Source organism: Polyodon spathula, chromosome 11 (genome assembly GCF_017654505.1).
Source record: "Polyodon spathula isolate WHYD16114869_AA chromosome 11, ASM1765450v1, whole genome shotgun sequence".
NCBI lineage: Eukaryota > Metazoa > Chordata > Actinopteri > Acipenseriformes > Polyodontidae > Polyodon > Polyodon spathula.
The window spans coordinates 10,265,459-10,283,315 of NC_054544.1; the positions used below are offsets into that span (position 1 = coordinate 10,265,459).

A 17,857-nucleotide genomic window follows, 5' to 3' on the forward strand; every position below is an offset into this window, starting at 1 on the left:
ATTAAATGAATCATAACTGATCAAATCTTCTTATGTAACCACTTTGCAAACTCTGCCTTTTCAAGAAAAGGTAAAGGCTTTAGTGCAATGTAGTAATCAATCACAGGCAACAAAATCTGAGCCTGTGTAGTGGCACCACATTTCTGACATTAAGTCAATACTGGGGTATTTATCTATTGTTGATTTGGTGTGAATAGGCTATGGCAAAGGTTGGTAAACAGAAACCTTACATCTTTACTGATCAACCTCACTGTCTTTTAAGCTTTTAGTATTCTGCTGAAATTGCTGAAATTTTGAATTCATGCTGCATCTCAGTTCACAAAATAAGGTCAGTTTTAATAATGTTTGGTTATGGGAGAGATAAAAAGATTAACAAAGACACTTGATTATAATGACAACAGTTGTGAAACAAATTGATACGGGGTTAATTATAGCAGTTGTTCAAACTCATTCAAATTGAATGTGTAGCGACCGAATTGCCATTTTTCAAAGAGACAGTCAACAACATTTCACCTCATGAAAAAAACATTTACTTTGAGCATCACTAAGGTTATGTTTACATGGCCCACCAGTGCCATATATTTTAAATAGGCATTACTATTACAATTGAATAATGAGAAAAGGCACACGATATTTAGCTATTTCATATGCTTACTGATGTTTAACAACCATGACACGTACTAAAATGTGTTGATTAAAAGTGACAGAGAACTTACCCCATTTTATATTACCTCTCTGAATACATTAAAAAAGAACTCTGCAAATAAACAACACCATATAATATAGTTTTAAAATAGGTGATAAGCAAAAAATCCTAGTCAATTAAGTGCATCACTGTCTATACATTTATTTATTTGAGTGATCTAGTTTCTAAAGGCATTTATAACCTATAACTTGTGAATGATGCCTGCTTTACCTGTCCAACAGCTTGCTTCATCTGAGGCCCTGAGGGAACACGCTCCCTTTTAGATGTTACGTTCACAGTTACTGTAGGTAAATATAAATTAGAAAACAATTCAGTACCATCAGCTAATCAGCTGACAGCTCTAGCGGCCTTCTATCAGACAGTAGACGCCCGCTGCTGCGTCACAGCATCAACTGTGAATCACATTTTAAATCAATCTGCACAAGAACTGGCTTTTTCATTTTGACTTGCCGTAATGAAAGCTCAATTCACATCTATTGGACAGCAAATACTAAACAAAGACACAATTGGTTGCCTTTGGGCTTGGGGCGTATAACTCCAGACAGTGGAGCAGGGCTTCCCAATCCTGTTCCTGGGAACCCCACGTGTCTTCTGGTTTTCATTCCAACTGAAGCCCAAATTGATAATGATCAATGTAAATTAATTAATTAATTGATTACTTGAAATAAATTATTTTCTTAATCATTTCAACCTTTTGTGCACTTCCAAAAAATCTTTTCTTTGTGTTTTCATTTTTATGCACCGCAGTTATACCTCCTTTCAAACATACAGTATATCTGCAGATATATTCCTGGTCACTGCACAAACCAGGCTCTACTGTATGATGCAGGTTTAAGGTTTAATTTATTTCATGTCCAAGCAATGACAGAGGATATAAACAAGCATAAATATGATCCTTTCCTGGTATAAAGTAACCTTTTAATGTAGTCACTCATCAATACAGTATGGAGAAGGTTCTGACCGTTTGCTTGGTTATTTTCTAATCAGATTTGTATTGTTATTGTTTATTTCACAAAATCTGCCTGTGGAATAAAACATGATCCAAGAAACACTGGGCTGCCTTTTTTCCACTGCACAGACTCAAGCTATTGAAGCATAAAAGACTGTTGTACACGCCACTCCATTTCAGCTACCTGTCAATTATCATTTGTTAGTTTCAAACAACCAAACAACCTAACTCTAATAGAAAATCCCAGAGGAAAGGTTTTGTAACCAGGTTAAAAAAAATGGCTTGTAACCAGGAGGTGCTCGATTCAAATCCAAGCTCACTCACTGACTCGCCATGTGACCCTGAGCAAGTAACTTAACCTCCTTGTGCTCCATCTTTCAGGTGAGACATTGTTCTAAGTGACTCTGCAGCTGATGCATAGTTCACACATATCCTAGTCTCTGTAAGTCACCTTGGATAAAGGCATCTGCTAAATAAACAAATAATAATAATAATGCCTAACGATAAGAAAGACAGTAAAATGTAATAAATGCAGAACACAGATTTCAAAGCCTTTAAATGACAAACCCACTAAAGTAACTGAATCCAGAAATTAGGTCAAATTAACAAGCAGTTGATGTGCTAAATGATATATAATTGGCAGAGTTTTGTTCCTAAATATGTGGACAAGCCACTAATTAGTTTCCCCAGGAAATTTGATATATTATTACAATAATTGGATGCAGCTGGAGGTTGATTATGTCAAATAAGTAATAGGATTAGGTGTGGTAAACAGTGAAACATTTCTATTAAGACAAGATGAATCTAATACAAGAGGCATTACACAGGTGAAAGGTATTTGCTTGTTGTACAACCAAGACCACCACACTTTGGGTATCCTGATGGGTATTCAGCTAGGCCTCATTATCATTAGTACACCTGATAGAAAAAACGCAGACTAGCATTCTCCGCAGTTTGGATTGTGTGATATGCAAGGAACTGTGACTGAAAAATAATAGACAAATGTAATGTACCTAAATATTACATTGCATCACAGTATATATTCAGTTATGTCTTAGCTTTTTTTAAGACCAGGGATAATACTGATTGTGTTGTCATAGCAACCCTATAGCCACTTTTTCAATATGTCAACAAACAATATAATTGGAGGTGAAGCTGGACCGAAATGATAACAGAAATGTACAGCTTCAGCTACAGTTTATGTCGGACATGGCTGTCAGCAACAAAATAACAAAGTCTGGCATACAAATTGGAGACTGAATTATAATCACCTCATACAAGTATAATGGATCATTTAAATCAGCTTTACTATACACTTGGCTCATTCAATCTGTTTCAACACATAGTTTTCTTCCAGCCTGGTCTTTTTATTTATTTATTTGAACCTACTGATTCAATTAAACAATTAAAAACCTGGCTTTTGAGTAGACTGGCCTGGAAGTGCAAACCCTTCTAAAATCTCCCTGTTGGCTTCCCGTGTAATTCGATATTCATTGTTTTAAAGGTGCTGTCTTTCTTGTCATTTTCTGTACGATTCTACATTAAAGAACTGCTGACTTCAATGAACAACAAAAACAAACAGAGCACCAATTTCTATAGGTTGTTAAAGGAAGGATGCAGGCAAGATACGCAGGGCAACAAATAATAAAAAGAATACTTACAGGGGATGTTCAAGAATTTGAGCAGCAAGTGTCAAAGGGAAATTGATTCAAGAGTATCTAAAGCAGGAGTGTCCAATCCTGGTCCTGGAGGGCAGATGTACTCCTGGCTTTTGTTCCAACTGTCCCCTAAATTACTTAATTGGACCAATCAAGCACTTATTAGAAGCATAATTGGTCCAGTTAAGCAATTTAGGGGACAGTTGGAACAAAAATTCCAGGAGGGACACCGGCCCTCCAGGACCAGAATTGGGCACCCCTGATAAAGGGAAAGCCGCCAGCACCACCGGGAATCCCAAGAGTGCCATCCCAGGAATCACAGTGTGCTGTCATAGTCAGAGGCGGTAGGGTTTCCTAGTAAGATGTCGTTCATTGAAGATTTTAAAGGATCACTGCTCCTCCAGCTCAGTAAAACACACATTTGTGAAGATTTGAAACTGCTTCCATTGGGAACAGACCAGGTATTACAAGGTATGTGGAAGTTGATTTGATCAATTAATTTCTGGTCTTAATAAGTAGTATGTGCAACAAATGGATTGAAGTCAATCGAAGTTGGGTGCTGTGTTTAATAGTTAAATCAATCCATTTACTTTACGTCTGTTTTAAGCCATGATGACAGTTGACATATGGTAATTTTATTTACTCATATGCAGCACCTTTGTATTTGTTTTGTGTTTATAAACAACTGTAGCATGTAGATATACCTGCCAATATCAATGTAATGAACCTCAAAATTAAGGTGTACATTTGCTGTAGTAAACTTCTATAAGGGAATTGCAGGTAAGATGAGGTTAAAAGCTATTTAACTGCTTGTTATGAGTATGTGATTGCTGTTTACAACCAGCCTCCATTGTAGATATTGTTATGTAATACGGACTACAGAAATTTAAGTTTTATGAAAAATGCATAAAATAACTATTTAAATAACGACACAAAGGAACAACAGGTGTGTTTATCTGCCTTCAGTTAATGTGGTAGTTGTCTAATTCCCCAACAATGTAGTGGATTAGTTTTGGGGGATTTCAGGCTTTTTCTGTTGCTTAAATGATGTGCAATAATTAATCTACAGTAACAATATTCCATACAAATCATAGGTAACAGCTGACTGCACATACTAGTAGGTTAGTAGGTACACATTGGGGCATATGAATAGGATTATAATTCTTGATAAAGTCCCCTCAACTGTCTGATAAGAACTTTTTGAGTGAGTTTAAAATAAGAAAAGTAAGCCTACTGTATAAAAAATTAAAAATCCATATAAAATATTTACTACTTCCACTGATTGCTTAATATAAAAAGCAAGCACAAGCTTAATAAAGGTGTATTTGTTTTTTGTGCTGCTCTGCACACATATTTCTAGGGCTTGGTGTTTGTAGAGTTTTTATTCATTTATAAAGGCTCTGAGTACTGCCTTTCTTTCATACTGTGAATGTCCTATTACACACCACCCAGTAAAAAAGAAACCTATATTGAAGGTTTTTACAGTCATCTGTTCAATTGCCACATTGCCACTGTGAGGGTCACTCTCCAGGCTTTTTTTTTTTTTTTAATTTGACTTTTACTTGACTGCATTATGAATCCAAAATCAGCAGATTATGAGCTATATGTCATCTGCTACAGATATGTATAATGATTGCAAACCGTCTTCTGAAATACACCAGATGAGAATTCCTTACAAATACTTTTATGCTTCATAAAAACAAAAACAAAAAAATAATAATTTAAAATTAAAAAATCAAGGGACTTTATATATAGCTGAAGGCAATATTATTATTCCGTGTTCCTTTTTTAATGTACAAGCTTGTAGGTTGATTGGTATCCTGGTGGGGAATTGATCACAATGTATTTCACAATGTATGATGTCTATGCCCCATATAGGAGCTAGCACAGCAGAACTGTGTCGAGGCGCCACAAGGATAAGCACAGCAGTGCAACTCAACAGGAGGAGCATGCATTGCGCAGGAGCTGCGCAGGGGGAGAGCGAGCGGAGGAAAAAAAAAAAAGAAAAAAAAAACCTGAGCTATAGCTTTTTTTCATGTCACTCACCTGAAAAGCTACGAGTCGATTTCAGACCATGACAGCATAGAACTCGGCAACTCACACCAAGATCGGCGCTCAGGTTTCTTACACAACTGCATGCTGCATAGCGAATGCATGTGTATCTCTGAAGTAGTACAGGGGTCTGGAGACCGGCACACGCATCACCAGCGCATACAATTTGAGCTAGTATTAGCAGAAGTATGAAAACATCTATTTTGACGTTAAAGTCACTTCTTTAATGAACCACTCTTTATATTTAGAACTTGTAAGATCAGAAGTGAACTTTCTCAAGACGTAGGTCATATATAACTCCAAACCAATCTGCACCACAATCGGGAAGGCTTGATGGACAGTAATCACCAGCTGGAAGCTGCGGTATTGGTTTATACTAGGCGCTGCATATTCTGTGAGCTATGCTTTTGTAGCTCATTCTTGCAAAGAGGTGAGGAACATATATACAGCTGGGTTTCTTTTCTTTTTTTCTTTTTTATTTTTTATTGAATGCATCCATCATTGTGAAAGGGGAACTATCTGAACATTTTAATACATGAGTTATTTTAGCTACTTTACGTTAATAGATCATTTACAAAAGGATTTTTTTTTTTTTTTTTAAATCTTGCTGATTGTTTTAACACGTTGGTAACGCCGAACAGCAACTGAATCAGGTATTTAATTAATGCACGGGAAACAACACGTCTAATTTTATTCAAAGGCTCGTTTTTCTGGCTGCTCTCATCATATTATGTCTGCACTTCGAAAGAAATTTGGGGACGATTACCAAGTAGTGACCACTTCATCCAGTGGCTCTGGATTCAATCAGCCAGCACCCAAGAGGAAAAGGCAACGGTTTGTGGACAAGAACGGGAGATGCAATGTTCAGCACGGTAACCTGGGGAGTGAAACAAGCAGATATCTTTCGGATTTATTTACCACCCTGGTAGATCTGAAATGGCGCTGGAATTTATTTATTTTTGTCCTGACTTACACTGTAGCGTGGCTTTTCATGGCATCAATGTGGTGGGTCATAGCCTACATTCGAGGCGATCTCTATAAAGCCCACGATGATAAGTATACACCCTGTGTTGCTAATGTCTATAACTTTCCTTCAGCTTTCTTATTCTTTATTGAGACAGAAGCCACAATAGGCTACGGCTTCAGGTACATCACAGACAAATGTCCAGAGGGGATCATTTTATTTCTCTTTCAGTCTATCCTTGGATCGATAGTAGATGCTTTTTTGATCGGCTGTATGTTTATAAAGATGTCTCAACCCAAGAAGCGAGCAGAGACCTTGATGTTTAGCGAACATGCGGTTATTTCTATGAGAGATGGCAAACTGACTCTCATGTTCAGGGTGGGAAACCTCCGCAACAGCCACATGGTCTCAGCTCAAATCCGCTGCAAATTGCTTAAAGTAAGTTTGCTTTTATTTCACATCAACTCCCCATATAGTAAATCAAATGTTTAACAATGTTTTTTTGTTTTGTTTTGTTTTCCTAAGCGTATTTTGTGCGTCTAAAGTATATTCTCAAACACTTACTGTAAAAACAAACACACCATTGCTTAACTACAGCATAACATTTATGTTTTATTCTGATTTTACAGAGCATGTTTTATTTTTTTATTTTTTTTTAAAGATGTCAGCACACACCTGCCGGCCTGTCCGTTGTTTAAGCATTTTTCTTTCTTAAGTTCTGAGATATCCGATACATGCGCTATTTGTATTGATAGTGTTTTAATGTAAGTTTCAATTTTTATATGAATCAATAGTTGACATAATTAATCAACCTTGTTTTGAGTACAACATACTGTCTAGGTAGTATAATCTGGTATTTTTATTACTGGCCTATTTAAAACTCAGATCATCAGATTCATTCTTTCTTTCTTCTTTTTAAATGTATGCACCACGTGTTTTATTTAAAGTCCTTGGACAAGACTTCATCTCCTCCTTCCCTGTGTTTAGACAATATTTTGGTACCCCTGTATTGATAATTGCCCACTCTTCAAATACATGAAAAATATCTAAAGCAGAGTGATACAGTAACCCTCAAATGCTATCAGTTTGTGTTTAGGAATGTAGAATAACACTCCCTGCACACTAAATATCGTGGTATTCCTGAATAAAAAATCATTCCATCTTCATTTAAATGAGCAATTCGTCCACAAGTATTGTGGTAGCCCAAATAACCATTCACTTCTATACAAAAGGACTACGAAGGACATTTGCTCTTCATTTTACCCCCCAAAATAAGCATTGATTGTCAAGAGTGTCTGGTATTCATTTGCCCCAATACCTGTTTGTGGAACATTTTTTAGCCTGACTGACATTATTCTTAGCCTAAACATAACCCAGGATAGAGTAATTACATTTGGGTTACACTATACAATTGTAATATTAAGCAAACCAATGTTGGTTGTTTTTTGTGTTGTCTGAATTGCCACCATTCTTAGACTTTTCACTTTTGAAGTATGTACCAAATTCTGACACGTATGTATAATGTCAGAGCAAACTATACTACACTGTTTACAATCTTGATGGCTGTTTAGTTTTCAACCTTATACGAGAGATGAACAGATCATTACTGTATCGCATTTTAAGGAGAACTGCTAGTAATCCTCATTAAAATAATCAGGATTAAACAGTCATGTTAACAGCAAGTGAGAAAAGTGTCACTGTTTTATCTAGGGCACGAAGAGTCAATGTTTTACAGTAATTTATGACAATGGTTTGCACTTTCTAACTAAACATATTTTCCAATACCTCCCAAGTGTCATTTACAAATGTTGGCACTTTTTCAGGTAACAAAATAAGCTATAACTACACAATGGAATGGCCTGTTGAAGTTATTCACATAGATTTGAAAAGTATGTATTTTATATACCCTGTAATAGTTCAATGTTATGATTCGTTAAGTTTATTTTTCTGTCGTGGTGTCTTGAAGAATTGCTGTGGCTATGCTGACCTTTCTCTGCATGCTTGCTTAGTCCCGGCAGACGCCTGAGGGTGAGTTTCTCCCCCTCGATCAGTTGGAGTTGGATGTGGGCTTTAGCACCGGGGCTGATCAGCTATTCCTCGTATCCCCCCTTACAATATGTCATGTGATCGACACCAAGAGCCCCTTCTATGAACTCTCCCAGAGATCCATGCAGACCGAGCAGTTTGAAATTGTTGTAATCTTGGAGGGCATTGTGGAAACCACTGGTAAGTAATCCTATTCTCCATATTAAATATACTGACTATATATATATATATATATATATATATATATATATATATATATATATTATATACCGTGGTTGGTTGGTGGTGTCCCTGTGTGTAATAGATTTATATGCCCTCCCCCAAATATCTATATCTATGTGTGTGTGTGTCATGTTTACAGTACACACACACATATTATATATATATATATATTATATATATATATATATATATTATATAGACGTGTATATACCGATGCCTGATACAAGTTTCAAGACTGTCCAACAACTTCCAAGCAAGTGTTTACTTTTTGACGATTGTTTAAGAAGGTTTGAAGGTTCGTTCACTAGCCAGAAACTGTTTGACAATATATGAATACTATAAATCACACATTAAATGTCACTCACATGCAAAATTTGATCTTTTGATTGTACAATGCATGTTACATAAACAGTTGTATTAAAATCCGCTATCAATCATTCTATGTAGCAACTCTACATGGTGCCGCTGCCGTGTATGCATGGAGCAGGGTATAGTATCCGACGCACTGGGGCGGTACCTATAGCGGTTGTAGAGCTTCAGTAAAATATGTACTGACTATCTAGTGTACAAGACAGTGTAAGATAAGTGATATGGTAGAATATGTTTGAAACATACAAAATATATCTTAACATTAATAATTTTAATTTTGAAAACTGAGCACCGTCCCTCCCTCCCCCCTCCAGCTCATGTTGTTCAGAAGCAAACCTTTAATTTCTTTATTCTCCATCTTGACAGGAAAGCATTATATTGCCAAAGCTGTATTGAAAGAAAAGGCTCGAAGTCTGCTGTTTGCTGTTTGGAATTTTTTTGTTAAATGCTCAGACAACCAAAAAAAAAAACTGAATGTAAACTGTGTAAGCGACTCGTATCGTGGAAGTATAACCAATCGCTGGGGTCATATTATTATTATTATTATTATTAATATTTTTAGTAGTAGTAAAATGTGACTGATAACACGACTGACTGCAAAGTCCGCGGCAGTTGTGTAATGCAAGCTTACTGTATGTATCGCAAATGTTTAAATAAACAATGTGTATTTTTTTATTTATTTAAATTATAAAAACATGATTACTGTTCTATATAACGTATTTTCAAAACACATGTGAATGTTTTATTCCATTTATATAGATTATCCATAAAAAGGGTTTTCAATCAAATATAAACAAGTAGCTATGGTGATGTCACCAGTAAATTATGCAAATGAGTACCATCGAAGGTTCGAACCTTCCTTCGCTAATGTGTTCCAAACCTTCGAAGGTCAAAATGCACACTTCGTTGCAGCTCTAGTAGTGGACAAACACGGCTCTTTCGCAGTTCAAGTACGGCTCCTGGTGAAATGTTGGGTGATGCACGCTTTGTGGCTCGAATGAACTGAAAAAAGAATATTAAACAAAAATGAAATGAGGGAAAGTAAAAATAAACACAAAGTTTATTATTTTTGTTCTCTATATTCATTCTTGTTAATTATTCTTTATTCTCTCTCGTTCTCTCGCCTGTTTCTTTGAGCCTGCATGTTCACTCAAGGATATTTTGTCGCTGACTCATGCAGATTTCAAAGCCGGATTTGCAGTTGAAAGTAAATTTCATAATTTTCAATTAAGTGCTTGTTTGCTTTGTGGAGATGGTGGATTGAGCAAATGATGTTGAACTAGCTTGGTTGCTTTGTAATGTAGCTGTTCACACTTAAAAAATTTCAGTGCTGTCAGTTGATTTAAACATACATGCAGGTGCAACTCTACTGCCTGATTTTTGTCAACCTGCAGCTGAATTTTTCAAGGCCTGTTGGGTCTTTGACCCAAATCAAGCGAAGTATCTCAGTATAGCTGAGAAAGCAGTGTTTTTGAGGTCAGTCTACTGTTTGAAGACAACTGTGTAGCACAGCGTGAATATCGTGCTTACTAGAAAATTGTCAGTGAAATGAAATGTGACGTTTACCAGGTGTGGAAAAACATGGAAAGGAGATTCCCAGCTCTTGCTGTAATAATTTTCTGCATCCAAAAATGTACTTTGGGATGACTGACTCTCCAGAAAGGGATCAAATGTGCAATATGTTGTATCAGAGTAATATGTAAACAAACCAAAATGTAAAATAACTGCAGAAACAACAAATGCACGCAGAGACATTAGTTTTGAACTTCATACGTTATTTTTTAAAGATATGCAAAACCTGCAACATTTTGCTGTCCACTAAATGTTATGTAAAATTAACATGTGTGTTTATAGTTATATATGCTGTGAAGCTTACCTTACATGATTAAATCTTGAACCTGATATTGTTAAAACCATAATAAATACATATTTAGATACATTTTCCCCTTTTCCTACTTCTGTAGACAGACCAATTTTATATTGCTGTAGACACTGTATATTGTATTTAAAAAGAATAATAACATAGTTGAATTTTCATCCCCGTGACTTCACATACCATTTCCCCCATCCTACATTATTTTGAACACATTTACAGGGACTGCTCTGTGGCTTTTAGTACAAATTTCTGTGACAAAATCCGAGCTTTACTTATCAGTTATTAAAATAGGAATCACAATCAAACAACAAATGTCACTCTCCTCCATCTAAAATATTAAAGTTGGTTTGTCAGAAATATCGAGAGGAATTTACTACAGAATGGTCATTCATTAACCTTATAATTGCCATGTGGGTCACTTTGACCCATACATTTTAAACTGCTTCATTATGAAAAGGAAAGACATACTCTCAGATACAATTGAAAAGTTGTATTCGTGAACATCATATCTAACATTTGCATCGCAGAAAAAAATAAATAAATGGAAAATTAAACATAAACATTATTTTTATAATGAGCATATATACAGCATGACTACAAACAGTGAAAAAATATAATAAAATACACATTTCAAAAGAAACAGGGATAATAAGATACACATTTCAAAAGAAACGGGTATGTGCATATACCCATGTACAGGTATAAACACAAAACTATAAAACCAAAATCATTGTTTCTAATACTACATAAAAAGAAAATATAACACTACTTCCGGTATGATGGCTGCATTGTACTCTATGGAGGAGTGTACGCATCTGCCAGCTGACTGTGCCTGCATCCAGGAGCTGTGTTGTAAACACAGACACAGTTCCATGGAACACTATTATGTAAACACGTGTAAACTGGTACATACAAACCTGTAAAACCGAAATGTTTTTTTTTTTCTAAAAGTAATATAAAAAAAGAATATAGGCCTATAATATACATTTCATATTGGGCACATAAGTTGTTAACTACCTATTATTTCAGGTTGCTGTATGCATCTGAGTACAGCTTGCCATATTCCAATCAAAATGACTATTTTCAAATTTAAATATTTCCTTCTGATATATTCCCAGTTGCATTTGTGGAACAAAATGAAGGCTTGTTGTCTCCCAGGTACATGGAAAAATAAGCAACTAAGCTTTCACTGAGTTGGCATCTTGACAAATCCACAATCATAGCTATCTCTGTCTCCTAGTCAGTCTACAAAGAAAGGGTTGAAATAAAAAAAAAAAAAAAAAAAACACCTGTGCTAGGAGGAGGGGGCATGTCTTGTTTGCTGCAGTTACAAAAAAATAGAATATCTTACGTTATATTAAAGACATGTATTGTAATGCCTGGGTCACATTGACCCACGTGGTGGTTCTAGGTAGAACTGTTATAACTTTGTTATTTTTGAAATTCTTGCTATCAAACACTGTCAGCATATTTAGTTAATATATTTAGGAAAAATCAAAAACAGACATAAACATACAATTTACAATGGAAGAGTAATTAACATTTTAAATGCAAAATGGGTCAAATTGAGCTGCATGCCAGTTCTAGCGTTAAAAGAAGTCAAGTGTCTTAAGTGAATCTCTTACTGTGAATACTGCCGGACAGACTTTTCTGTGAAAACATGGTGGGTGTCATGATTGTATCATTCACATAGGTACGAAGAAACACCAGCAATAAGTAAAATCTGACACTCCCCATTACTGTGTTTGTGCAAATGGGTTTTGATAGTTGCAGAGTAGTAAAAATGTAAACAAAAAAACTGTTAAATCTTTCTTGAGGTCTTGCTGTTTTTATAGTTATTTTTAGAAAGATTTGAGGTTGAATATTTCAGTCCAGGTTTGATAGTACTTACTTTTCATTTCTAATATATATATATATATATATATATATATATATATATATATATATATATATATATATATATTATATATATATATATATATTATTTTTTAAAAAAAAATCAATCATTAACTTCATAAAAAATAAATTTTGTTAATTTCTAAATGCCTTGTTTACATTTACCAAAATTATGGATAGAGCAGTGAAAATTAGGTAATTGGCTTGCCAACCCTAAGAACCTTTTAATTTCTAGGGCTAGCAGCCCTGGCCTTAAAAAAAAATGTCAGCTACTATATGATACTTTTCCGCTACTATGCTATTATTTTCTACTTTCATAAGTTGGCATCTCTGAATCAATGGCTAATTAGGATTGTACAGGCTATTACTAAAATAAAATGATATCAGTGTTTTTATATGTTATATAAAACGTTGATTTATTTTATCAACAGAAATCATACAGAAACTGCACATCATAAGAAACTGCATTTAAAAGAATTAATGATAATAGCTTATTACCTTATTTACTCACTATTAATTAATTAATGTGATTCTGAAAGGTAGGCCTTTAAATATTTCAATGGTTGTCTGTTTGTACTGCAGCATGTTATATAATGACTTTGAATAATTTACACACAGAAGTATTCACATGAATGTGTTTTTTTTTTTTTTGCTTATGATTCTCAAGCTCTTAGGACTCAATATGCTTCATTTACATGAATGCAAATGCATACTCTACTTTTCATTACAAGCCAGTGTTTCATATAACAGTGCTACATTATTTTCCCTCCTGTAACTGTACGATAAGGACATAATCATATACAGATTTAATTTAATTTTTAATTTAAAATTGATCCTTTTTATTAAATAATCAGTTGTGCTCTGATTTATTTCTGAAGTTTCTGGTTGTCAGATTTACTTGTGGTAATTTTACAATAACAAGCTAATCTCTTACACTATGTATGAAAGCCCTCTGCAATATTGACTTGCTTGTCCTATCTATAGCCAAGGATGGTGTGCATATGATACTGAATTATTAAACAAACAAACAAACAAAACGATATGATAAAATCCCCTTATAAGTAAATTCATTATTGTAATCATACTGTGATGGTAACCATGGTTATATGACCTTGCATTGGAATAAACTAGGGAGATTACAGGATTAAAAAATACTATTGTTTAATTGATAAATGCTACACAAACATTCTGTAATTGTGCAGTTTCATACAGAAATATAGGTTATGTTCTGTATCTTCATTGCGTCCTGAGAATTACCGCACGGCTTGTGGTATAATGGTGATACAACAGTGAAGCACATTTGAGTCCTGCTCATGTGATTCTACAGTCTGAAAATTGCATCAGTAATACCAACTGCAAGATTGTTTGGGTTCTAAAGTAGAAATATCTTTGCAGCTATGAAAGGGTGTATAGATTTAAGCGCCTTGTATTATCTGCAAGTTACTGATAAGGTGAAGAAATGTATTATGTACAGCAGAGAATGGCTAATCAGAATCGGAACCTTCTTCAGTTCAGAGCTCAATTACAGTGAATTGTACCGGGAACTCGCTCTAAAGCTAATTAAATGTTACTTTTTATCTTTTTATCAGTCGTCGGGAGGAAACATCCTTAGGAATTGGTTTCAAGTGAAGAAAAGGCAGAATATTATATTTGAACTCAAATGAAATCACTTTGCAAATTGAGGGTTTAAGGGCAATATTAATATGTACTGTTAACAAGCTGAGATAGCATTGTTTGGCACAACATTCCCTTTTCAATTATTTTATGGTAAATGTTTTTTTTGTATTCTATATTTTTTCAGTAATTGCTGGCACTTAAGGTCCAATTCAATTAACTATTTTAACTGGGAATAACACTTTTGGGAAAATATTAACAGAATAAATATGGATCAATAGGTTGTATGCTGTGTGAGTAAAACATTTCACATATATAAATGTATACAAGTAACCTCAGTTACGAACATCAAACTTACTAACTGACTGGTCAAGGCAACGTCCCACTTTCAGCTGAAAGTATGCAGTCACTCAACCATGCGTGGAGTGGGACCGGATAGACACTCTTATAAGCGGTGTGCTGGTCATGAAGGCACAGTTTTTCAAAGCAAGTGCAGACAATACTTTGTTTAAAACAATATTTTAGTTTTAAACAAATCGCCCTTTTTTCTTCAAGCCAGAGGAGGTTAAATGACTGAGCAAGCTGCATGAATGCATTTTGTTTAAAATAAAATAAAAACAAGCTCCGTGCTAATCCAAGAAACGTTTTTCCTGGAAGTTTAAATCTGTGTTTCTGCTACAGTTATGATTTAAATGGTAACTTCAATGTAGCCTTTTTCAATTCATAGACTTTAGAACCAAACCGAGCATTGCATTAATGTGCTATATTGTTGTATTATTCACCAGATTGATAGTAGGTGTACACATTGATTAAAACTAATGTTCAGAGTTACAGACATATCAGACTTGCTTTTGCTTCAAATGTACTGTAAATTGAAACAATATGAACCTGAGCAGGACTAACTAATTAAAAATATTCAAGATGTAGTGTTGGCAGCTAAAAACCCAAAGAGACCATGGCATCCTGGGACCTGTTTGTTTTTTTACAGAGCTCAGGACATGCCATCTTAACACGTACAGTACACAATAAAAAGTTATTGTAAAGTGCAGCACCGTGGACTGCAAAATATAGGTCACAAGATACAGTGTTAGTACTTTAATCATTTGTAAATTGCTTTTACTTGAAATGTATACAATCAAATCATTTAAACCAAATATATGTTTGTAAAGGGTTTTATAAACACCTTGGAAATTAAAAGGTGCACTGCTTAATATGGTAAACCTAAACTGAAAAATAATAATAATAATTTACACTGTGTCTGTTTGCACGACAATACAAGTGTCTAAGCCAAGATTTGAACTAAAGAGAGCTACACCATCAGCATTGTAATCGCACTCAAATACTGTATTTTTAGTACTGCATTTGTAGTAATGCTAAGAGGCAGCAAAACAAGACTGAAATCACAAAAAAAGCTAATTGAATTGGAGGAATATTGATGGAGTTTAATGTAAAAAAAAGATCTTGACATAACAAAATGTTGTTACTGTAGTAACTGCCAGGCTTGATCCTAAGTGACCTTCACTGTATATGCTTGCATAAGTGTTAGTTAGTTTACATACAGCTGACAGCCATAACTGACACTCATGGTCACTCAACATCAAAGGAGGAAACTTTAAAAAGAACCAGCTATTGAGAGAGATTGATTTCCACAGTTGAATTACCCTTTACCTTCCACTTAAAGAAATGCTACCAAACCAGGGCTTGATAACACCGTGTAACAATTTTTATTTATTTTTTGGTTCCTGGGTAGTAAGTGTTATTTCCTAATTGCTTATGCCTCAAAAGTATAGAAAATGGCTATTATTCCCCACAAACTTTGCTTTTGTGACCAGGACAGTGATATTTTGAAATTTACCTATTTTCCATAACATTCCATATAGATTCAGTGCTGAGTAAACTTGGAGTAACTTCTAGAACTTTCTAGAACGTTCCAGTAATATATAGTACTATAAATACAGGGGCCTTAAGCCCACCAGTTCAGTTTAGTTCCAGCTGCCTAAGTGGATACATATCTGTATTTTTCTGAGATGGCATCAAGAGGCTGCAATGGTGGGATTCCTGATGGGTCTCCAAGGCGGTTTTACCAAGTTTCCCTGCTATCTTTGCCTTTGGAACAGCAGGGACACCAAGGCGCACTACCACAGACGGGACTGGCCACAGTGGACCGAGTTCTCTGTGGGGAGGAACAACGTCAAGTGGGAGCCACTGGTGGATCCCCGGAAGGTGCTGATGCCACCACTGCACATCAAATTGGGCCTTATGAAACAATTTGTCAGAGCTCTAGATAAGGAGTTGGCAGCCTTCAAGTACCTTCAAGACTTCTTCCCTAAGTCCGACCACAGATAAAGAAGATCCTGGATTGCAATGAATTCCCCAAGAAGCTCACTAGTAAGGAGAAAGCGACTTTGAACAGCTTTGTCACAGTGGTTCGGGGCTTCCTGGGCAATCACAAGGCCGAAAACTATGTGGAGCTGGTTGAGACTCTGGTGAACAACTACGGCACAATGGGCTGTAGGATGTCCCTCAAAGTCCATATCCTTGATGCTCATCTTGATAAATTTAAGGAGAACATGGGAGTGTACTCGGAGGAGCAAGGCAAGCGCTTCCACCAGGATATATTGGACTTTGAACGCTGCTACCAAGGACAGTATAACAAGAACATGATGGGAGTCTACATTTGGGGGCTGATTCGTGAAAGTGATTTACAGTATAATCGTAAATCCCGAAAAACTACTCACTTCTAAATCTATTGTAGTCATTTTTGTATTACTTTAGTATAAATACATGTTAATTTGGATTCATATGTTGTTTTTTTCTGACTTTATGTGAACGAAAAGACCATTTTCTCATTGGAAATAGGTACATTTCAAAATATCACTGTCCTGGTCACAAAAGCAAAGTTTGTGGGGAATAATAGCCATTTTCTATACTTTTGAGGCATAAGTAATTAGGAAATAACACTTACTACCAAGGAACAAAAATTGTGTTACATAGTGTAATATGTGGTGTATCATACATTTTTTCAACACTGAGCAACAGAGATCAAACCTTGCTGTATACAATACAGATCACTCCATTCTAACACTGTTTCTATAGTAACCGTCTTTTTTGCCTTTAATCGCAAGGCCTTAGCACCAACCTTGAAGTTATAATCATTGAACAAAATGAACCACATGTTTAAACTGGTTGTTATTAGTCATTTTTGTACACCTACTTTGGGTTCTGGTGAAATAACCCTCAATAGCAAAGAAAAAGGTAGACATGTGTACATGTAACATACAAAATGAGTTTCTCGTGATATTATCTCATGATGATGTTGCCATTAATATACCTCATGCTAGAGGGGCGGCTGGGTTTTGGTGATAAAGTAGCATGCTCACCACCTTGACATGCGCATTCTCTACATAGAAAGCACATTTTGGAGTAAGGGGACAACAGACTCAGGTAAGCTTTAACAATCTGGGACTATTTATTGACTTTTAGACCTCATTGCCAATCCTGGCTA

At 35.4% G+C, this 17,857-nt stretch overlaps 1 protein-coding gene across 1 annotated transcript in view; it reads left to right on the forward strand.

The window, feature by feature from the left end:
* Positions 1-5,276: 5,276 nt before the first annotated feature.
* Positions 5,277-17,857, forward strand: part of LOC121322749 (G protein-activated inward rectifier potassium channel 1-like) — a 38,861-nt gene continuing 26,280 nt past the window's right edge. The window contains exons 1-2 of the mRNA XM_041263011.1: positions 5,277-6,767; positions 8,339-8,555. Of these exons, the coding sequence (XP_041118945.1) occupies positions 6,096-6,767; positions 8,339-8,555 (889 nt within the window). The 5' untranslated portion in view covers positions 5,277-6,095. The remainder of the gene's footprint in view (positions 6,768-8,338; positions 8,556-17,857) is intronic.